The following is an 18,877-nucleotide window of genomic DNA, read 5'->3' as shown; positions in this document are numbered from 1 at the left end:
CTAGTCAGTCAGAGCAGTTCCACTGCCCGCGCTCCGACGCTGGCTGCTGCCCAACCACATGAATCCATGTAGAGCAAATCGATCCAAACAGCCAGAAAAATGTGCAGTTTCCAGTCAACTTCAAAATAGAACACAAAGCACAGACCCCCGGTCGTAAATCAAAATCAAAATAGTGTCTCATCCTGCAGTGAGAGCTAAAGGTCATTGGGAGGTCAGTGGGCCACAGAGCTACAATGACACATTGATCAGGAAAAAAACCCAAAGAAAACTACTTGCAAATTTTAAGCAAACATAAATCTTTTACTCCTTAATGTACTCACCTATGGCAATAAAATCATGGAAACATGTTGCAACAAATCAACCCCAAAAAGCAAAGTAATCCACTGCTTTGTTGAGGAGCGCTCTCTACATGCTTCCAGTTTATGAAGTCGCTCACCTTCAGTTGGAGCATAACCATGGTGCTGCGGAGCACAGCGCAGCGGTTGTGTGTGGAAATTACAGGTAAGACTTTTGTGTTTGTAGCAAACATTAGTAGAATGATAATCTATAACATAATTTGTTAGGTTTCCTGCAGCAAGAAAAAAAAATGTCATGATTTACCACTGCAGGAAATATTACATGGCAGAGGAAAACAGCTGACGATAGATTACAGAAACAAATGCTTAACTGCAACACAATGTAAAACACATTTAGAATGGAAAGTCTGACAACAGTAATAAGCTAGCACTAGCTACATCAAATAGTAAAATTGGATTATTTAATACATACTTTATAATGAGCAGTTATGCCTTATAAATATCTTTTCTTCAAAATTAAAAATATGCTGCAGTGTAAAACTTATAAAATGTTTTTTGACTGTTAATACTTTAAGGCTGCTATCCAAGTACCACTTCTTATCCAACCAGAACCAGGACTTTGTTTGATTAATGCAGAAAACGTGTCTATCTCTGCCTGCTTCATCTCTACTTTCCCGACTGTCACAGCTTCTGCCCTGCCAACTGTTTAATTTACTGGTCAGAAAATGTTTTTCAGAGTCTTTACTGCCTTGTAAAGACTCACATGGTAACATGAACTTTTGTTAAACAACGATCGATAGCCAAAGACAGAGAGCAGGATCTCTCATGATTCTGATGGTTTTTTTTATTCCCTGACATAAGAACTGAAGACAGCTTAACATATCTGCACAAACACTGGCAAATATTATTAACCAGTTTTGGGTGTCCAGGGGATCATATTTGTTGCTGTGGTATCAAAATTTCATCTAGTGTCATATCAAATTTCAAAATTCTGGTGTTGTGACAGCTCTATTTTATTATGAGCAGTCTTTTCCAGCATTCATATTTGCTTGAAAAGTCAAAGGGGGCACACATCCGTTGCCCTAAACTAGCTTTCAAAAGAGAAAGTGTTTTTGTTTAAATTTTATTAATTTTAAAATGCCAAAGGGCTTAAGTGGAGAGCTCATCTGTAACTTTTCTGTCAAATATTTTCAGTCAAAGGATTTCTGAGATCTTTAAAGCCATATACAGTGAATTCAGGAAGTATTCAGACCCCTTCACTTTTTTGATTTTGTTATGTTGCAGCCTGATGCTACAGTCAAATAAATGCTTCTTATTCTCATTAATCTTTACTCAGTGCCCCAAAATGACAAAGTGAAAATAGAATTTAAGAAATTTTGAAAATATATGAACAACAAAAAATGAAATATCACATTGACATAAATACTCATACCCTTTGTAACAACACATAAAATTTAGCTTAGGTTCTTCCCATTTCCCTGGATCTTTGCTGAGATGTTTCTACATCTTGATTGGAGTCCACCTGTAGATTTGGAAAGGCACACACCTCACCATATAAGGCTTCACAGGTGACGATGCACATCAGAGCAAAAACCATGAGGTCAAATGAACTGCATGCAGAGCTCAGAGACAGGATTGGTGCTAGGCACAGATCTTTTGAAGGCTACAAAAAACTTCTGTGGCACTGAAGGTTCCCAGGAGCACAGTGGCCTCCATATTTCTTTAATGGAAGAAGTTTGGCACAATCAAGACTCTGCCAAGAGCTGGTCTCCTGACCAAACTGAGCAATCAGGTGTGAATGGCCTTAGCAAGAGAGGTGACCAAGAACCTGATGGTCAATCTGACTGAGCTCAAAAGATCCTGTGTGTAGATGGGACAAAGCTCCAGAAGGACAAACATAACTGCAGCCTTCCTCTGATCTGGGCTTTATGGTGGGGTGGCGAGACAGAAGCCTCTCCTCAGTGCAAAACACATGAAAGTCCACTTGGCTTTCACACTGAGTTCTTTGCAAACTCCAAGTGGGTGTTGCTCAGTTTGGCCAGGAGCTCTTCAAAGAGTCCTGGTGATGCCAAACTTCTTCCATTTGAGAATTATGGAGGTCAACAATCATGTCTCTGAGCTCTGCAGGGAGGTCCTTTGATCACATGGCTTAGTTTTTGCTCTGATATGCATTGTCAGCTGTGAGGTATTCTATAAAGAAGTGAGTGTGTGCCTTTTCAAATCATGTCAAATCATTTTAATTTAAAGGTGGTGGAGGTCTGAATACTGATTTCAATGTGATATTTCAGTTTTTTTGTTTTCAATAAATTTAAAAACATTTCCAATATTCTATTTTCACTTTTTCATGACAGGGTACTGAGCGTAGATTAAAAAGAATGAATATAATTTTTTTAAGTGTAGCATCAGGCTGCAACGTGAGCAATTTGAAAAAAAAAAATCTTTCTGAATGCACTATATTTTTCCTCAGGAGCAAATCTCAAAACAAAACTGATACAGGGAGTAAAGTTAGACTTTCATTACAAGATTTCCTGTATAATAGAATATACATTTCAAAGTGATCGTTCATTGGTGTGTACGAGTCTTTACCATTAGTCAAACACTGTACATTCTGAAGCTCAAAGTAATAAATACTAAAACATTTATGAATGAACGTTTGCAGGGCAAACTCCTGAGGGTAAATATGAAAGCGTTTGTGCTCCTTAATTGAATAATGTGGAAATGTGTGACACATGTGATTTATTATTCACTGGAGCTGACAAACAACACTTGACGTGCACGTCCTCTTAGCTGACCTAGTAACAGCTACTCCAATCAATCATTAGCAGTTAATATAGTTTGTGCTGGAATTTGGCTCTGGGTCTCATTCACATGCAGCCAAGCAGATTCACTGTCATGCTCAAGAAAGGGATTCGCTGTCACACTTGTAAATTCAGAGGACACAGCCACTAACAAGCATGCCACCAGCAAGGATATGATTTGCACTCTGATTTTTATGTCCTACCTGGAATCGCTGCATGATTAATGGTGAAGTCATTCTCTCATTGTGTTTGTGCCAGATCCACAAGGAAAAACGGTTCTGCTCTCCCCCCTTTATTCCATGTCAAATGCAGAACAGCACTGTGAAATACTTATACTACAGAGAAATTTGCTTCATTTTTTTGTCAAATCCCAGAGTGTTAGAAGTGTTCAGCAATATAGATTGAATACTGCTCACCTTTAGAAAAGATAAGCACCATTAAATAAGATGAACATGTGGCAAAATGTCATTTTTGAAGGAAAACTACACATCTCTATATTAAGTAATTTACTGATCAAACTACATTTTCCCTCATGGGCTAAGAAAACACACTGAGCTGTTCTTATTCTGTGAGAATTTCATATACCTGGGCTTCTATTTAAAAGGAAGCCATGAGGAGAATAGATTAAGTGATGTGGCTTTAAAATTCTTAAGAAATGTTGTGTGAAAAGATCTTAAAATGTTTGGCTGACAAGCTTGAGTAAAGAAAAGCTGCTTTTAAATGTTGCATCAATATATTTGTGTTTATTAGCCTGAAGCATTGGTGAAAGAAACTATGCTCACAAAGACAAATTGCATTTTAAATTGCTGCTGCAGACGTGTTTGGACACAGTTGCCTTTTTAAACATTCAGCATGCAGAAACATTAGCATTCACTTGGAGTCATGTTTATGTCTGCATTATGATTCTTGGTCCAATATTCACTCTCCTTTAAGTGCCGTCTTTGGCTTTCACTGACTCTTGGGGGAATAATCTGACTATATAGTGGTTTTATCAAGGCGTTTTTTTACTGAAAACTGGAGCCTGCTTACAAATGAAATTCTATTGCTGCCAGAACAAAACATTAAAACTGTGAGCATTTTAAAAACAAAACTCCTGAAATGCGTAAATATCTTAGTTTGGACAGATCTACAGAGTGGATATGACATGCGGGGTTTGCTATTGCTAATATGGGATTATTGATGAGTAGCGCTAACATGGTCATTGATAGTCAAACGTGGTCTTTTCACTAGTATTGCTAGCTGTAGAAAACATCACCCAGTGGACACTTTACAGTGTTGAACCTCTCTGTTTATTTGGTTTACTGACAGCCCACCTTGAGCACCTGAGGGGTTTCACTTCTCAGCAGACCCTTTACACCTGCCCCCCTCCCCCACTCTATCACCATTTATCACAGGAGCTTTCAAGCAGCGAAACAGTCAAAGCGTCTTTCTGATAGCTACCTGTTAGATTTACATGTGTTCTCGAATGCACGCATTCCTCTGAGCTGCTTTTCATCTGGGAGCCCCGTGCTTATTGGATGGCTGTTACACATAAAGCGATGCCATGAATGCACAACAATCAGCCAAGTGTTCCTCTGAGAGCTGTGTTTGTATTAGGATATCAATCACTGCTCGAGCTGTGATGCCAGTTCCAACGCTGTCGCAGGGGGATCGGGGTGTGAACACATGAGGCCAATCCCTGCATGGTACTCACGTTCTCTCCATCGCAGAGGAGCCTTGATTGATTTGTTTATGCTAATTGCAAAGCCGTCCCATTATCCAAACTGCTGTAAATCCTGTTTGACTGTAAAACACAGTAACTGAAAAAACACATTCATGAAATGTATTTTTTTGCTTTGTTTACAGCTCAGATGATGTTGAGATATTCTTGCAATTTACCATGTCTTTGGGGTGTCTTTATTTTCTGGGGGATGACAATGCAGAATAATTTGTGCTCATTTAAAAATAAAAGGTAAAACTGAATTTAAAAACATCAAAATATCATTTGTAAACAAGCAGCTGTATATTTTCTCACTGCTTTCGCCTAAAGGGACTTTGGCACATAATAATCAACAGCTCATTTGCACTTCCTCTCCATTTTTCACTTCACTTTCCATCACCAGAAGCATTTTCTGAGCTCTTAGTAATGCAGAGAGGATCTCTGCTGATCAACATGTTTGTACGGCAGGAAACACAACTTCTGGATGCAAGGGGGAAATCTATTTAAACTGAACTGAATCTTATTGAAAACATCAGGGTGAAACTCTATAAGAAATGAGCCTCGGGTATATAAGATGTACTTTTCTTAATGTCTGGTGAATCAGTTTAAGAAAAAAATTATATCAGTTTCTTCTGACATACAACTTGAAAAGTTTGGAGCAGTTTGGAGCGAGACCTTGGGAAAACACCTTGAGAAATGGAAGTATGTGTTGTTTTTTCCTGTTAAGTTCCTCCATTTGACACTTTGGATGCTGCCGATTCAGTGTTTGCCGCTGTTTCTGTCCCTACGGACGCCCTGATGTTGTGTCACAAATATATTTGCTCTACAGTGGCTAAACTGGGGAACATCAGAGCCTTCATATTCCTCCACATAGCTCTGTAAATGTCACAATCAACATTCAGGAGTGAAAAGACTCTAAATCTCTTTAAAATATATTTTGCTGTAGCAGATTTTACAGCTCCTTTAAAAAGGTACAGTACAGTCTTGTATTGTACAGTAGTGTTTCTGGCTTTGCTCCAATGCTGCATAATGCCCTGTGCAGAAAGGATTTTATTGAATGCAATAAAAATATATACTGCTCCATGTCTGGAGAGTGTTGGCATTTCCATAACAAAGGAAAAACATATCTGCAGTCTTAGGAAGCTGTCAGTTGCTACGTAAATGGCATACATGCAATGCACCCACACATATATAGACATATGCAACACTCATAAACATTGGAAGAATTACAGCCGCCTCCATTCACACCCTCTGCTGGGCATCAAATGTTCGATTTCTCACCTCTTAAAGGTGCAGTAAGTGGGATATTTACAGCCCTGTAGCACAAAATGACCTCAGAGTGGGTCTGTGGGGGTCTCTCAGGGTTCAGCTCTGATGACTCAATGATTATTTCAGCAAGTGGAGGCACTCCTGGCATCAGAAAACTTTCTTTCCCAACCTGTTTTGGATCAAAACAACAAGCAGATGGTGCTGCAACTGGACAGCAAATTACATAACAGCTTCAAAGAATTGAAAACTTTAATGAGAAGCCAAAAAAGAGCCAAAGCTGTGTCATTATTTTAACACTTCATATCATAAAACAACCTTTTTAAATGCTTTTATTGTTACATGTCTGCCCAAATTAACCTTCTATTAGTGGGTAGAATTAAAGGGAACAGGAGGGGGCGAGGGCTAACTACAGATGAGATGATTTCTGTCAGTGATGCTGCACCTCCCCCTCAGCCCTGATAGAGTTCACTGAGGTTCATACATTACCAAAAGCCCCTTAAAGTGAGAGAAGTTGGCCTGTGGGACGGCACCTGTCATGTGCCGCCTCTGCGGTTGTAAATATGGGAGAAAGAGTTCATCCTGCCATGCCGGAGCCCTTCATTCATCCTTTCCTGGCCAGCAGCTCCCTAAATCGTTCCTCTGAGCCTGGAACAGATGACTGGGCAGGGCTTGGAGGGTTTGGAGGGCTGGTGAAGGGAGCGAAGGGGAGGAAAACTCAAGAGACAGAAGGCCGGTGGAGGTTTCTGTTGGCCAGGAAAGGAGAGAAGCCAAGACTGGAAGCTGAGCAGCCACACATCATCTGCAGGCTTTGTTCTGAGGATTATGTGTGGACAAATAGGAGCGATTAGAGCGATTTTTCAGGACCCTGCAAAGCTCATTTATCTCACCAGGCTGCCAAGATAACACAACTCACATCAGCATAGGTGATAAGTCAGCTAGTAGTATAAACCACTAACGACTGGATAAAGATAATTGATTTTTAATGGGACATTTTTCTCTGTGATATGAAGAACAATAAGTAAACAGAACTTGTTTGTGTGTGTGTGTGTGTGTGTGTGTGTTTTTTTTACCAGGAGGAGGTGTGCCCTACCTCACCAGGAGAGGCGGTTCAGAGGTGTGTGTGGTCATCGGCGGTCAACGTCAAGGACAAGTTTATTTATGTGACACAGCCGACCTTGGACCGAGTGCTCATTGTCGACATCCAGTCCCAGAAGGCCGTCCAGGTAGGCTTCAAGCTAAATTGGATGATCAGGTTCATGTCCAGTTTGCCAGCAGCACAACAACAATGTATTATGAGAGAGGAGATTTAATTTTCACAGAGCAGGAGGGAAATAGATGATCTTTCAGCTTTGTGCAGTCAAAAATAAAAGTTCTAACACATCCTAAAATATTTTTCCATCTGTGCCAAAAAAAAACTCAAGGTAGTAAGAGGTGAGAGATTTTTCCTCCTGCTCTTTGTATTGTTGTCAGACTGTCGTATCGAAAAATCCAAATGTTCCTTCATAGATTGAACAGTTTTTTTTTCTCAAAAACCTATGATAAATCATTTCTTCACATTGGTATTTTCTGTGATCGATTTCATAGAATGGAGGACACATTTTTTCATTAAATCGTCCCTTTGACTCCAGATTCTGTTTCATACAATACATCGTCCTTCATCCAGAAACTCAATTATTTCAGAGCACTGGAGGGCAGGCTTTCAACTTTCACCAAAACTGCATCTGGACTTTCTGTTTTTTAGAACAGCTGGTGCCAACTGCCTTAAAATATTCTCCTTGAGTAATGACTTAGTTGGATTCAAATACTCAGGAGTGAGAGCTGGAGTGTGCAGATTAGACCTGTTTCAGCTTCAGACGAAGGCAGAAGGCTGCATGTAAGGCTGTGAATTATATCTGTGGTGTAAACAATGAGGCAAATTTAAATCATTCTTTTGGTACCTGCTCTCCAAAGGGGATCACGGGCTCATTCAGACACTCAAAGCCATTAGATCAGGCAATTAGGCTTTGATTAGACAACAAGCAAATCTGATTTGTTTAAACAACAAGGTCTTTAGGACTAACTGACTATAATGGTATTTACAAGTAATCAGATCAGATCTTTGTGCCCTGATAGCCCTGATCTTTATGGATAAATGGGCCATACACTAACCTTGCAAAGCAGATGGATACGCCAGTTTCCGTGTTTCTCACTGGTGAATCCATCTTGCAAAGCTCCCGTCTGAACCGTTAGGGCCTGGTTAGAAAGTGACAGGACCAATCAGCAACGAGGGGCAGTACTTTCTGGCATGGTGGAGTTGTGACGTATGCAAGTATCACCAAAAGACCAGTGCAATTATGGAGGAAGACATTAGTGTGGATGCTTCTAAAGCACCACTTTTATCAGAACTTGACGACATTTTTTCATTAAAAGAAGAACAAAGAACAGCATTGAGTTGTTTTCTTTCAAAAACGACAAAAGTCGTGTACTGACATGTCTACAGTCGCCATGGTTCATGTTATGCAGTTCTATATGGTGTTTATTCCTTGGTAGCTGCACATGTGCACCTTGGTAGCAGCGATGACGTCACGTGTTTTGTTGCTCTGATTGGCCTGTAAAGGTGTGGCAGACAGAACGTTCATCCAATCACCCTCCGAGTTTTTTTTTCAAAGGCTCTGCCCTTTCCCAAACACTGTATATCGAAGGTTTTCCAGATGGATGTGTGAAACAAATCCATTTGGCCTGTCAGGTGCCATACACATAACCCACATTCAAAAAAGCTGGGACGTTTTGTAAATTCTGTCTAAAACATTTCACATTAGAACATTTAAGCTTTTCACAACATTTCCAGTTAGCTGGCGTACTGTCCCAACTTATTTGAAACATTTTGTGGGCATCAGATTCAAATTTGGTTTATAATTTGTATATTTTGGTTAATAATTTTCAAAAATGTTGAGTTTTATCAGCCAAAATACTGATATGCCGTTTGTAATTTTTCATTAATTGTGGAGTATTGATGTTTGAAAATTTAGCCCAGAGTTCAGGCCAAAGATTCACAACATGACAGTTTAAAACAATAGCAATTGTGACATTGTGACAAAATTGATCCCCTCAGTGTCCCCCTCTTTTTGTATGAAACTTTTTGTTGAGATTACATAATCAGTCTTGAAGAAATCACACAGTATGATTTCTCACTGCTTACATGACTATGAGTTTTATTCACCTGTGACACTGACTCCCCCTTTGACTCTCCTCTGCCTTTACTCCTGCCTGGTTGAGTTTCTGCTGTTAGCTGTAAAAAATAAAACACACATGCAATTTAAGAAAGCTTCTCACATTACAAAATCAATCTTAAATCATTCACACAATAGGATTCCTCACTGCTGTTAAATGACATTTGGCATTAAGAGGGAGCAGAATGACCCATGTTAGCCTAGGTGAGATTATATCACACCCTACCACCTCATCATCATCTCAGAGCAAAACTCTCATGAACTATCTCCTACAGCATTCTGCCCGTCTGTCTCTCTGTCTGAACAGAAAAGTATTCTGTGTAATCACTTAGTTGTGCTCTTTTTAATAGTAGCCTGCAGTCATGATGAGGAAACATATCTAATGCCATTGATCAATTCTCTGGAGAAGTGACTTCAGGGTTTAAGAGCACAGATTAGCCCCTAGTTTTCTGATCAATCTGAGCCTGAGGATCTGATTACTCCAGCATCTCTATTTTTCTCGCGCTGTCACAAAGTGTGCAGTGAGCAGACACAAGAGTGAGAGAGAGAGGGGGAGAGAAAAAGGAAGTCTTTGTTAATTTGTCATTGCAGACGGCACGCATGCTGGCATTTGTACTACATGTTAGGATAAAGAGATAGTCTGATGTCAAACCGAAACTCACTCGTAGATTTACAGTGAGCTTTGCAGCCTCTCACACGTAAACTCGAAGCGGTAAAAGCCAATCAAAAACCCATATCTGGATCAAGAGGCGGGACTTGGACCTGGATTTCTGAATTGTCCTAAAGTCTAACCATTTATGTATCAAAATAGCTTAAGTTTTTAATGACTTTATGTGGGGAAAATTTCATGTTAGTGGGAATACATCCTCACTAAAACCTACGCCCTTGGTTTGAATCTTGCAACTACTTGTGACTGGTCACTCTAAAAGCGTATTCTAAAAGCTGACCAGTTCAAACCACTGGAACTAGAGGAAACTTGCCTTGTTTCAAATCTAGCTCCTACAGCCTTGAATTTCTCATGGATTATCTCATATAGCACTGCACATCCTGCTTACGTGCTCAGCTGGAAGAAGGAGAGCCTTTTCAAAACAATATTTCTGTTTTCTCTTTTTCACATTCAGCTTCTTCTTGGACATAATCACATCAATCTTTCTTTAAGTTTTCATACAGAAATTTCAGCCTCTAAACACTCCTGTTTCCACCATCAGCTGTGCATTTAAGCATGATGTGTAGCCGATGGAGAAGACAGGAATTTGAAGGGCTGAAGTTTCTATGTGGAAAAAAAAAAACAAAAAACAGATGGCTAAATTGAAGCTGCAATGGTTCGGTTTTTATTTACTTTTATACAACCTCCTATTTTTGGGGAGAGTTTATTAGGGTTTTGTATCTCTCACCTATCTCTGTGTCAGATGCTGATGGCATGACTTTGAAATCCAAAAGCAGAACAAAAGGTTAGTTATCATCATCTTTATTGTTTGCTTCATTTTATTGTGCATGTCAAACAATCAGGAACATCATTAGCAAACTGGAATTACATCTTACACTTGTTGGTGTAAATCATATTTCATGAAGTTTGCTGTCAAAAACCACTTTGAAAACGGATTTAAGCTCAGAGTCTGAAGAAGGACTGCCTCATATTGTACAGCTGTTATAACACTTAAAAGAAAGGCTTGAGGATAAATTGATTATATTGATGAATAGGAGTTTTGATAAAACAAAACATTGAGCAAAGCTGTGAAACTTTTCAGAAGATTTTATGTTAGCTGCAGTGACTCTTGAAAGTATAAAGATACTTCTTTTATTTACTCGCACCTCCTGTATAATCAGAGTTCTCACACTAGAAGAAAAACCTCCTGTTGACCTTTTATAATCAGTCATATTACTCATTCTAAATCTTTTTTGGCAGAAAATATAATTAAATTCGCTTTTGGTCCAAGTGCCAAAATTTTCATCTGACACTGACTCAGTGGCAGATATGAAGAGCAGTAAATTATGAATAAAGGGAAAGAAAACACAATGCTCCTGATGATGTTTGCTTGATAGGTCACAAAGACGCAAAATTAATTTCAGTCGGTTCCTTTTTAGCAGATCGCATTTTTCAGATTATGAGTGCATATGTGAATAACCCCCCTACCCTGAAACCATAGTGCACTTTGAACGCCAAGTTTCAGTCTTACACCTTAACCTGCAAAGGAAATTTTAGTTTACTTTTCTCAGCTGTTATTCATAAAGTTAACTTGGCACAAAAAGTAAGAGAATTTCTAATTGGTGGATCATTTTTTTGTTTTAACAATGCTTCTTGGCAAGAAATCTTACACAGCTGGAAAGCCTATTTTCTTCCCTTTTAAATGGTTCCGCATTTGTAAGGAGCATTTGTGGGATGAGCAGCAGAGCTGAGTGTGTGGGTTTTGCCCATAAAAATTTGCCAGATCTCCTCTGCCAATGCCAAACAGCTTATTCTGCCATTGACTCTTGTTTGGTGAATTGGATGAATGAACTCTGAAGAAACAGGACATATTGGCAATTTAACAATTTATTCATTTAACAAACAGGAGCCTCAGTAGAGTGTGGAAGAACCACACACAGCCACAACAACCTGGCACCTCCTCCTCATGCTGGTCACCAGCCTGGTCACACACTGCTGTGGGATGGCATCCCATTCTTCATTTGTAGCAAGTCAGCCAATGAGGTTGTGTTGGTCACTCTGGCACGAACAGCCATTTCATCCTCCTCATTCCCAAATTCTGGAGATAGTCTCTGATAAACCCTGTGATCAGCATGTGAAGGAGATGTCAGGCTGTAGTGGCTGTGTCTTGTTCTTCTACACGCTACTGAGGCTCCTGTTTGTTAAATGACTTCATGTTAAATTGACAATCTCTTATTTCTTCAGACTTCATCCAATCCACCAAACAAGAGTCAATGGCAGAATAAACTGTTCGGCATTGGCGGAGAAGATCTGGCATATTTTTCATGGACACAACCCGCATACTCAGCTCTGCTGCTCATCCCACAAATGCATTTTCCTTACAAATGTGGCACCATTTAAAAGGGATTTTAAAAAAAAAGCTTTTCAACTGTGTAAGATTTATTGGCAAGAAGCATTATTACAACAAAAAATAATCTATAAATTAGAAAAAAATGTCACCTTTGGACTGAAAAATTAGAGATTAATTGTTTTTGCCATAACAATTTTTCTCTATCATAATGCAGAAGAGTATGTTTCCATTTTATACAACTACAGTCCTTCTAAAAGTGCTCAAATGTCATGTGTTATGCCAGGAAATATGACAATCTGCAGCCCATCCATTGTCCATAATACCAGAGTACCACAGAGAAAGCCAAAGGAAGAAATTGTCTGATAGAAACTGAAAAACAAATAATGACAAAAAGGCTTAATAACAATTAAAGAAGCCCTCACATTAAAAACAGTTTTTTCCCTTAAACCTCAACAGACCCTTCCCAAGGATAAAAACATGAAAAAATTGGACAACCCAGATGTAATATGGGGTTTTACTTTGATCAATATTTTCTGATTGTTTGTCTTTGACACAATTCCTGCAATAGCTCTGACATGAAGAAGCGCATCACCGAAACAAGTAATGGAAAAATCTATATAGGTTCTCTTGTCAAACTTGTTTAAATGACACGCCACAAGCAACTGATTCTATCAGATGTAATTATTTCTTTTCTTTCCTAAAAGCTGCTGTCATTTAAAAGGAGTGAGTTTAACTGTCTATCAGTTGAAATAAAGTGGTGACATCTCTAAAAGACCATTTGATGGCACATCGACTTCAGAAAATATATCATGGAATCTTGATGAATATCAAGTCCTAATATAAGTAAATCAGCTTTTATCAGTTTTCAGTCAGGACTGCCAGTGTTTGGATGACGCAGCTTGTGAAAGTAAGATGTCAAACTAAGATGTGTACATAGTCTACCCCTGTTATTTGAATGTGTCAAACACATTTAATCAACAAATCTTAACTTGTCATGCTCATCTCATTTTTGGTTTGTAGCTACAGGACATGAAAATTAATCAGACTGTCACTCAGAAGCCACTCTGCTTAGCTACTGAAATCTGAGTGAACACCTCCATTAATTTGCACAGTTTTGAACAAGTTTTTGAAAACTGAACTTCAGTAGATTTGATAAAAGGGATTTATAAATAATTCTGTTTAAATTAAGTCCTTTTAACAATGTTAACCCTAACCCTAAAAGCCTGAGCATTTAACTGTTTCTATCTCTGGAACTGCTCTGCCTTTATGGGACATGATCTACTCTATGGGTCACACAAAATGTGCAAACAAAGATGCTGTGCAAACATGTAAGCCTCTGAGTCTTTTTGTTGTTCATAATATAAAAATTGTTTTCATTGCAACATATTCACATTAAGTAAAGAAGAGAAGGTTGCTTTATATCAACCATCATTCCCATCACAAAACCAGCACAAGCAGCAAAGCTCTGTCTGTCCCATCCTGATCAGCCAGTGGAAGACGATGTGGTGCTCACATGCTGTGTATTCACTTACATGTATTAAGCTCCAGCTGATGGTTAACCCTCCACCTGCTAATATAGAGCCTGGCTTATTTACTACCTTTCTAGGATAGAAGTTCAGCTGTATTTCCCCTCTCATTCTCTTTAGTTCATTGGTGAAATGTTTGCTGATGATCCTTCTGATGATTCCTGCAATCTTGACAACAGATAGCACTCAGGTCATACTGTTTTCTCCTTATGCAAAGCAAACGGTAAATGTGGTTGTGCTGTTGAGAGAAGAAGTTTCAGAGAAGATGCTCCAAACCTTTTAACAATCAGATAAACAACAATAACCATATTTGCTCTAATATGTGATGATAAAACAGAGTGGCTCAAGAAAAACTAAAATCTCAGGTGGAGTTAAATCACCAATATTTATTCATTTGAATATTGTTTTTCTCCACTTTGTTGGAGCAATCTATTTATATGATTGTGGACTTGAATCTGAAAGTTTTAAACATAATTAAACATTTTTTTTAACCCATTTAGACCTAAGCCCACCTGAAAACAACCTCCCAAAACCTGAGGGTTTTCTGAGAAACTGCACAGTAGCACAAGTGTATTTCAGTGAATCATGTCGCAGATCAGCAGTCAAGTGTCATAAAACCGGTGACACAGACATTGCATCAGGTCTTCAAGGTCCATACCAGTGATCATCAACTCGCGGCCCGGGGGGCCACATCAAGCCACAGCTTCCCATCCTGCCCCCAAAAGATGAATCAGAAAATGTGCAGAGAAAGATATGTTGTGTTATTTAGGATGTGTCGTTTGAAAATATCTCCATAGACTCTAAAATACTGATTTAATGTTTGATTTGAATGTTCTTGATTAAAGCTGCAATAGACAATAGACCGTTTTCCTGCCCGTTTTCCCACCAATCACAACACAGCATTTTAGTGTCAAACCCAGTTATGGACATCATGCAAGCGCCAGAAATATGTAACTAAAATATCCAATTGCCCCCTAATGGCAGTTTCAGTTTAGGCGATTAGGACTGATCTCACGTCTAAAGGCAAAAAATTATTCGTCTTTTTGAAAAACAAACAATTAAATAAACAAAAATATGTTAATTGAACCAAAATATTTATTCATTTTTAGTTTTTGTGAAGTCTGGCCCCTTTAGCATCTTCCAAGAAAAAAGCTGGCCCTTGTACAAATGTAGATGATGACCCCAGGTCTATACATACGGATGTTACATCAGGGCTAAATGGGTTTAATAGAGATTTTTAATGGCTGTCATAAACAGAAAGTTATCTTGTTATATTTAAAGCATTGGTTCCCAACCCAGGGTCCAGGCACCATGAGATTTCTGGGGGGTCCAAGGCTTTGTCAGCTCTGAGGTTAAAACTAGGCTTTCATGTATTATACGGGATCATAATGAGGCACTGAATGGATAGTTTATACAAAGCCCTTTTGTTAAAAGCAACCGGAAGTCCTATTTTGTTGCAAAATTATCAAAGTAAACACTTGAAATTTATGCTAATTTTGACAGCAAATTAATTATTTATTGTGCATAAAGCAAGATTTGCTCCTCAAAAGTCTTTTCAAAAATTTGGTCTTGAAAGAGGTTGGTTGTTTTATATTTGGACCAGTAAGGTTTAAAGAGTGTCTAATTGAGGCCGTGTTTTTTTGTCAAAATGTGCCACTCCCAGCTTTTGAAGGACGTGTGGCATTAAACTAAAACAGGATTTTACATGAAGGATTATAGTATCAGAGTTTTCCGTATTGTTCACTTGTCTTAAGCCTTTGCAGTTTACCTCCTTTGCACTCTCCACTCGCTCTGACCATTCAAAGTGCAGCTTATTCTGCTTTCAGATCAGTTTTCTCACCTTCAGCTCATCTGCTAACCTCTGACCTGGCCTGTTTCATACATACTGCAGCAGTCAAGACCTACACTTAACCGCCACATTGAAGTGTTGACCAAATAACCCCAAGACCCACCTCTTCACAGAGACTGTAACCTCAGAACCTTTCATAGAAATTGTAACATGGCAACCAACCCCTGCTGTTTTCCTTACAGATCATGAAACAGACAATCGCTCAAAAACTCTGCTACCTCTGCAGCACCATTTATTCTCCATGGGAGTTTTATTTTTGCAAGGCAGGCACAGGAAATAGCATGTATCGTACCTGACAAAATTCAACACACTTCTTGTGAGCAGCATGGAGTTAAATCATTGGCATCAGTGGGGTTTTGTGAGGGTCAGGTTAATCCTAGATCCCTGCAGATGTGTTTGACACTTTGATGGCTGTTAACAGCTCATGAGCCTCTCAGGGATCTGCAGGTAAGCAGGTTGGTGTCCTAGAGACTGTCACAAACTCATTATTAAGTCGCCTGGAGGTTTAGCTTCATTGCATTATATTAGCAGTTGTTAATTAACCACCTGAACCCGTCTCTCTTCTTGAATAGTAAAAGAGACACAAGTTCCGGTTTTAGGTTCCCTGATTTCCATATTCTTATTGAATCATTAATATGATTGACGTGCGTAAACTTCTAATAACGAACGAGCTACATTTGAAATTTGTGACCAATTAAATACTCTCTGCAGACTTTTTAATGAGCAGATTGTATTCTGCTTGTTAAATCCAATTAATAGCAAAGTAAACAGGGATAAATGTTTGAAGCTGCTGTAGTGTTTTCCTTGCTTGATCTCTGACAGATCCACAGTCGGCATCAGAGTAGTACGAGCATATTGGATGATGATCTGGATAATCTTCCTCGGCTACGAAGAAGTTGTTAGTCAAGAGAGAAAGAACAACAAGAACACCTGTTTCCTCCAATGACTACATGCGCAGAGATTAGTTAGGATTCTACAGATACTCCTATCTTATTTGCAATAACCCTCTCAGGAGCTGTTTGTGCTCTCAGTGAAACAATATATATTTTTCCTAGGTACACAACACTATTAGGGCTATAAAGCACAACAAATATGTAGAGGTAAGCTGCAGTCAGGGAGGATTGTGGGAACACCGTTGCAGTAATTTTGTGGAGAAAAGATGATTGCTTTTCCTTGCTGCTGTTGAAGGTGTAGCTGCTGCAGCACACATTCTTCTCCCCAGTGCTTTCTCTATTCCCTTTGAGCCTCCTGTCTCTTTACTCTCAGGTGGACATAATGCATGAGGAGCGCTTTTCTGTCACATACAACTCATCTATTGTTCTGACTTGGAATATTGCTGCAGTGTCAAAGAATGGATAAAGACTGAAAGCAATTACCTCAGTGTGGTAAAGCAATTGTGTCTGTCACCACTTGATTTGAAATGCAGCTCGACACCAAATACACCTTGCAGATAAAAAAGCACACCTCGAATCCGCCTTGTTAAGAGAACACTTGCTCCTGTCAACCGCAAATGCATAAGTCTGCAGGAAAACTTTCCAAAAGCATTACCTCTGCACATCAAAGAGGAATCTCTTCAAAAGCAAAGTTGATTGCCTTGAATTGTTATTCAGTGGCCCAGAGGTCCCTTAAAACTATGTTTGGTTTGTGTGTGTTCCCCTCCAGACGGTCAGCACAGACCCTTATCCTGTGAAGCTTCACTATGATAAATCTCACGACCAGGTGTGGCTGCTCAGCTGGGGAGACATGGAGAAAAACTTCCCTACACTTCAGGTAAGGCCATAGCTCACTGTTTATCAGACTCTATTGTTATTTGTTCCTCTGCAGAGTGTTATTCCTTTGAAATGGAAAAAAGACGGAATAAGACAGACGCAGACCTTCTGCAATGGAAAATCGAGGTCACCACTGTGGCAGTTTATGTGTCTGTGTTGCACTTCTACTTGTGTCTGGTTAAAAGACAAGGTCTTAAGGGCTAGATCTTTTTTACAGAGGGAAGATACTGGTCCAAGTATTTGTTTATTTGTGTATAATCAGGAAAAAAAGTTTTAGTTGTCTTAAAAATGTTGTCTTTGTATGTTTAGAGAAGCGTTTCCCATTGAATGATGCTACACTCGGGCAGTAGGAAAGGCCATCCCACCCAGCCTCATTCTATACATTTAACATTTTTGTGTTTCTGCTTTTTTGACAGTTGTCATCAACAGTATGTTGTATGAAGGCACTCTAATAGCATTACTCCCTTTTTGAAATGTTTCACATAATCACAGCAAGTGAGCTGCATGTGTAAAGTTTATTGATAGGTTGCAGTATTGCAGGTTGCAGTATTCCTGGAGTGCAGGAATACAGAATAACATCAGCAGCAGGAAGCTGAACAGCAGCATTAAAGGTCTTTTTTTAGATGTGGCCCCTTAATTGTTGCATTTACGGGAGGAACATTTAGTGGATGCCTCTCTCACATGCATAGATGGTTATTATACATAAATCAAATACAAACACCCAAGTAATGCCTATGTGTGGGAAATATTGCATAGAGGAAGTGTATCAAATTTGTCTCATTCCCTGTGTTCAACCTACATCCTTAACAGTAGCCACGAATGGACAAACCTACAGTTTGACTACAGAGCAACCCTAGAGTATAGATCTTAAAAATTCTCTTCCAAATGCTACAGAGTTTAAAAATAAATAAAAAAAAAAAATGGTTCTTTAAGTTCTGTTTAAAGTCATTTGTAAGGATATGCACATTTTAGGCTCATTTATGCACCAAGCACATACAAAAATAGAGCCATGTTTTTAAAAAAATATTAAACACTCATTGCCCTCATAAATACAGGCGTCTGTTTTGTTGAGGTGTATGTTAAAAAAAAAAAAAAAAAAAAATCCATAACCCCCCTCAACTCTGGTTGCTGCTCTGTCTGTCCTCCACCGAGTTGTTTTGTTAGGGTCTCTGTGCCCAGGTAAGCTAACATCTTATAAATGTTTGTAGTTTTAGCTCCTAACATCTCATAAAAGATACTTTAAAATTGGATCAGGAAGATCTGTTTTGCTACTTCAGGCTACATTGCTTCACAGTGCCCCCATTATTGGCCACGGTATTGCAACATTTGACACATGTCTGTAAGCTTCAACCCAATGGAGGAACTATGGATGAAATAAACACAGGCAGAAAGCTCCATCCCTATCTGTATCTGTTCCTAACAAAGAACGCAAATGTGAGACGACAAACGTTTTCACCCTCACTACT

The 18,877-nt window shown here is 39.0% G+C and overlaps 1 protein-coding gene across 2 annotated transcripts in view; it reads left to right on the top strand.

Moving 5' to 3' along the window:
* fstl5 (follistatin-like 5) overlaps positions 1-18,877 on the top strand; it is a 314,218-nt gene that overhangs the window by 277,818 nt on the left and 17,523 nt on the right. For both annotated transcript variants that reach the window (XM_041797754.1, XM_041797753.1), the window contains 2 exons: positions 7,136-7,285; positions 17,305-17,412. In XM_041797754.1, the coding sequence (XP_041653688.1) occupies positions 7,136-7,285; positions 17,305-17,412 (258 nt within the window). The remainder of the gene's footprint in view (positions 1-7,135; positions 7,286-17,304; positions 17,413-18,877) is intronic.

Source organism: Cheilinus undulatus, linkage group 10 (genome assembly GCF_018320785.1).
Source record: "Cheilinus undulatus linkage group 10, ASM1832078v1, whole genome shotgun sequence".
Lineage (NCBI taxonomy): Eukaryota > Metazoa > Chordata > Actinopteri > Labriformes > Labridae > Cheilinus > Cheilinus undulatus.
This window is presented reverse-complemented; position numbering and strand designations above follow the sequence as displayed.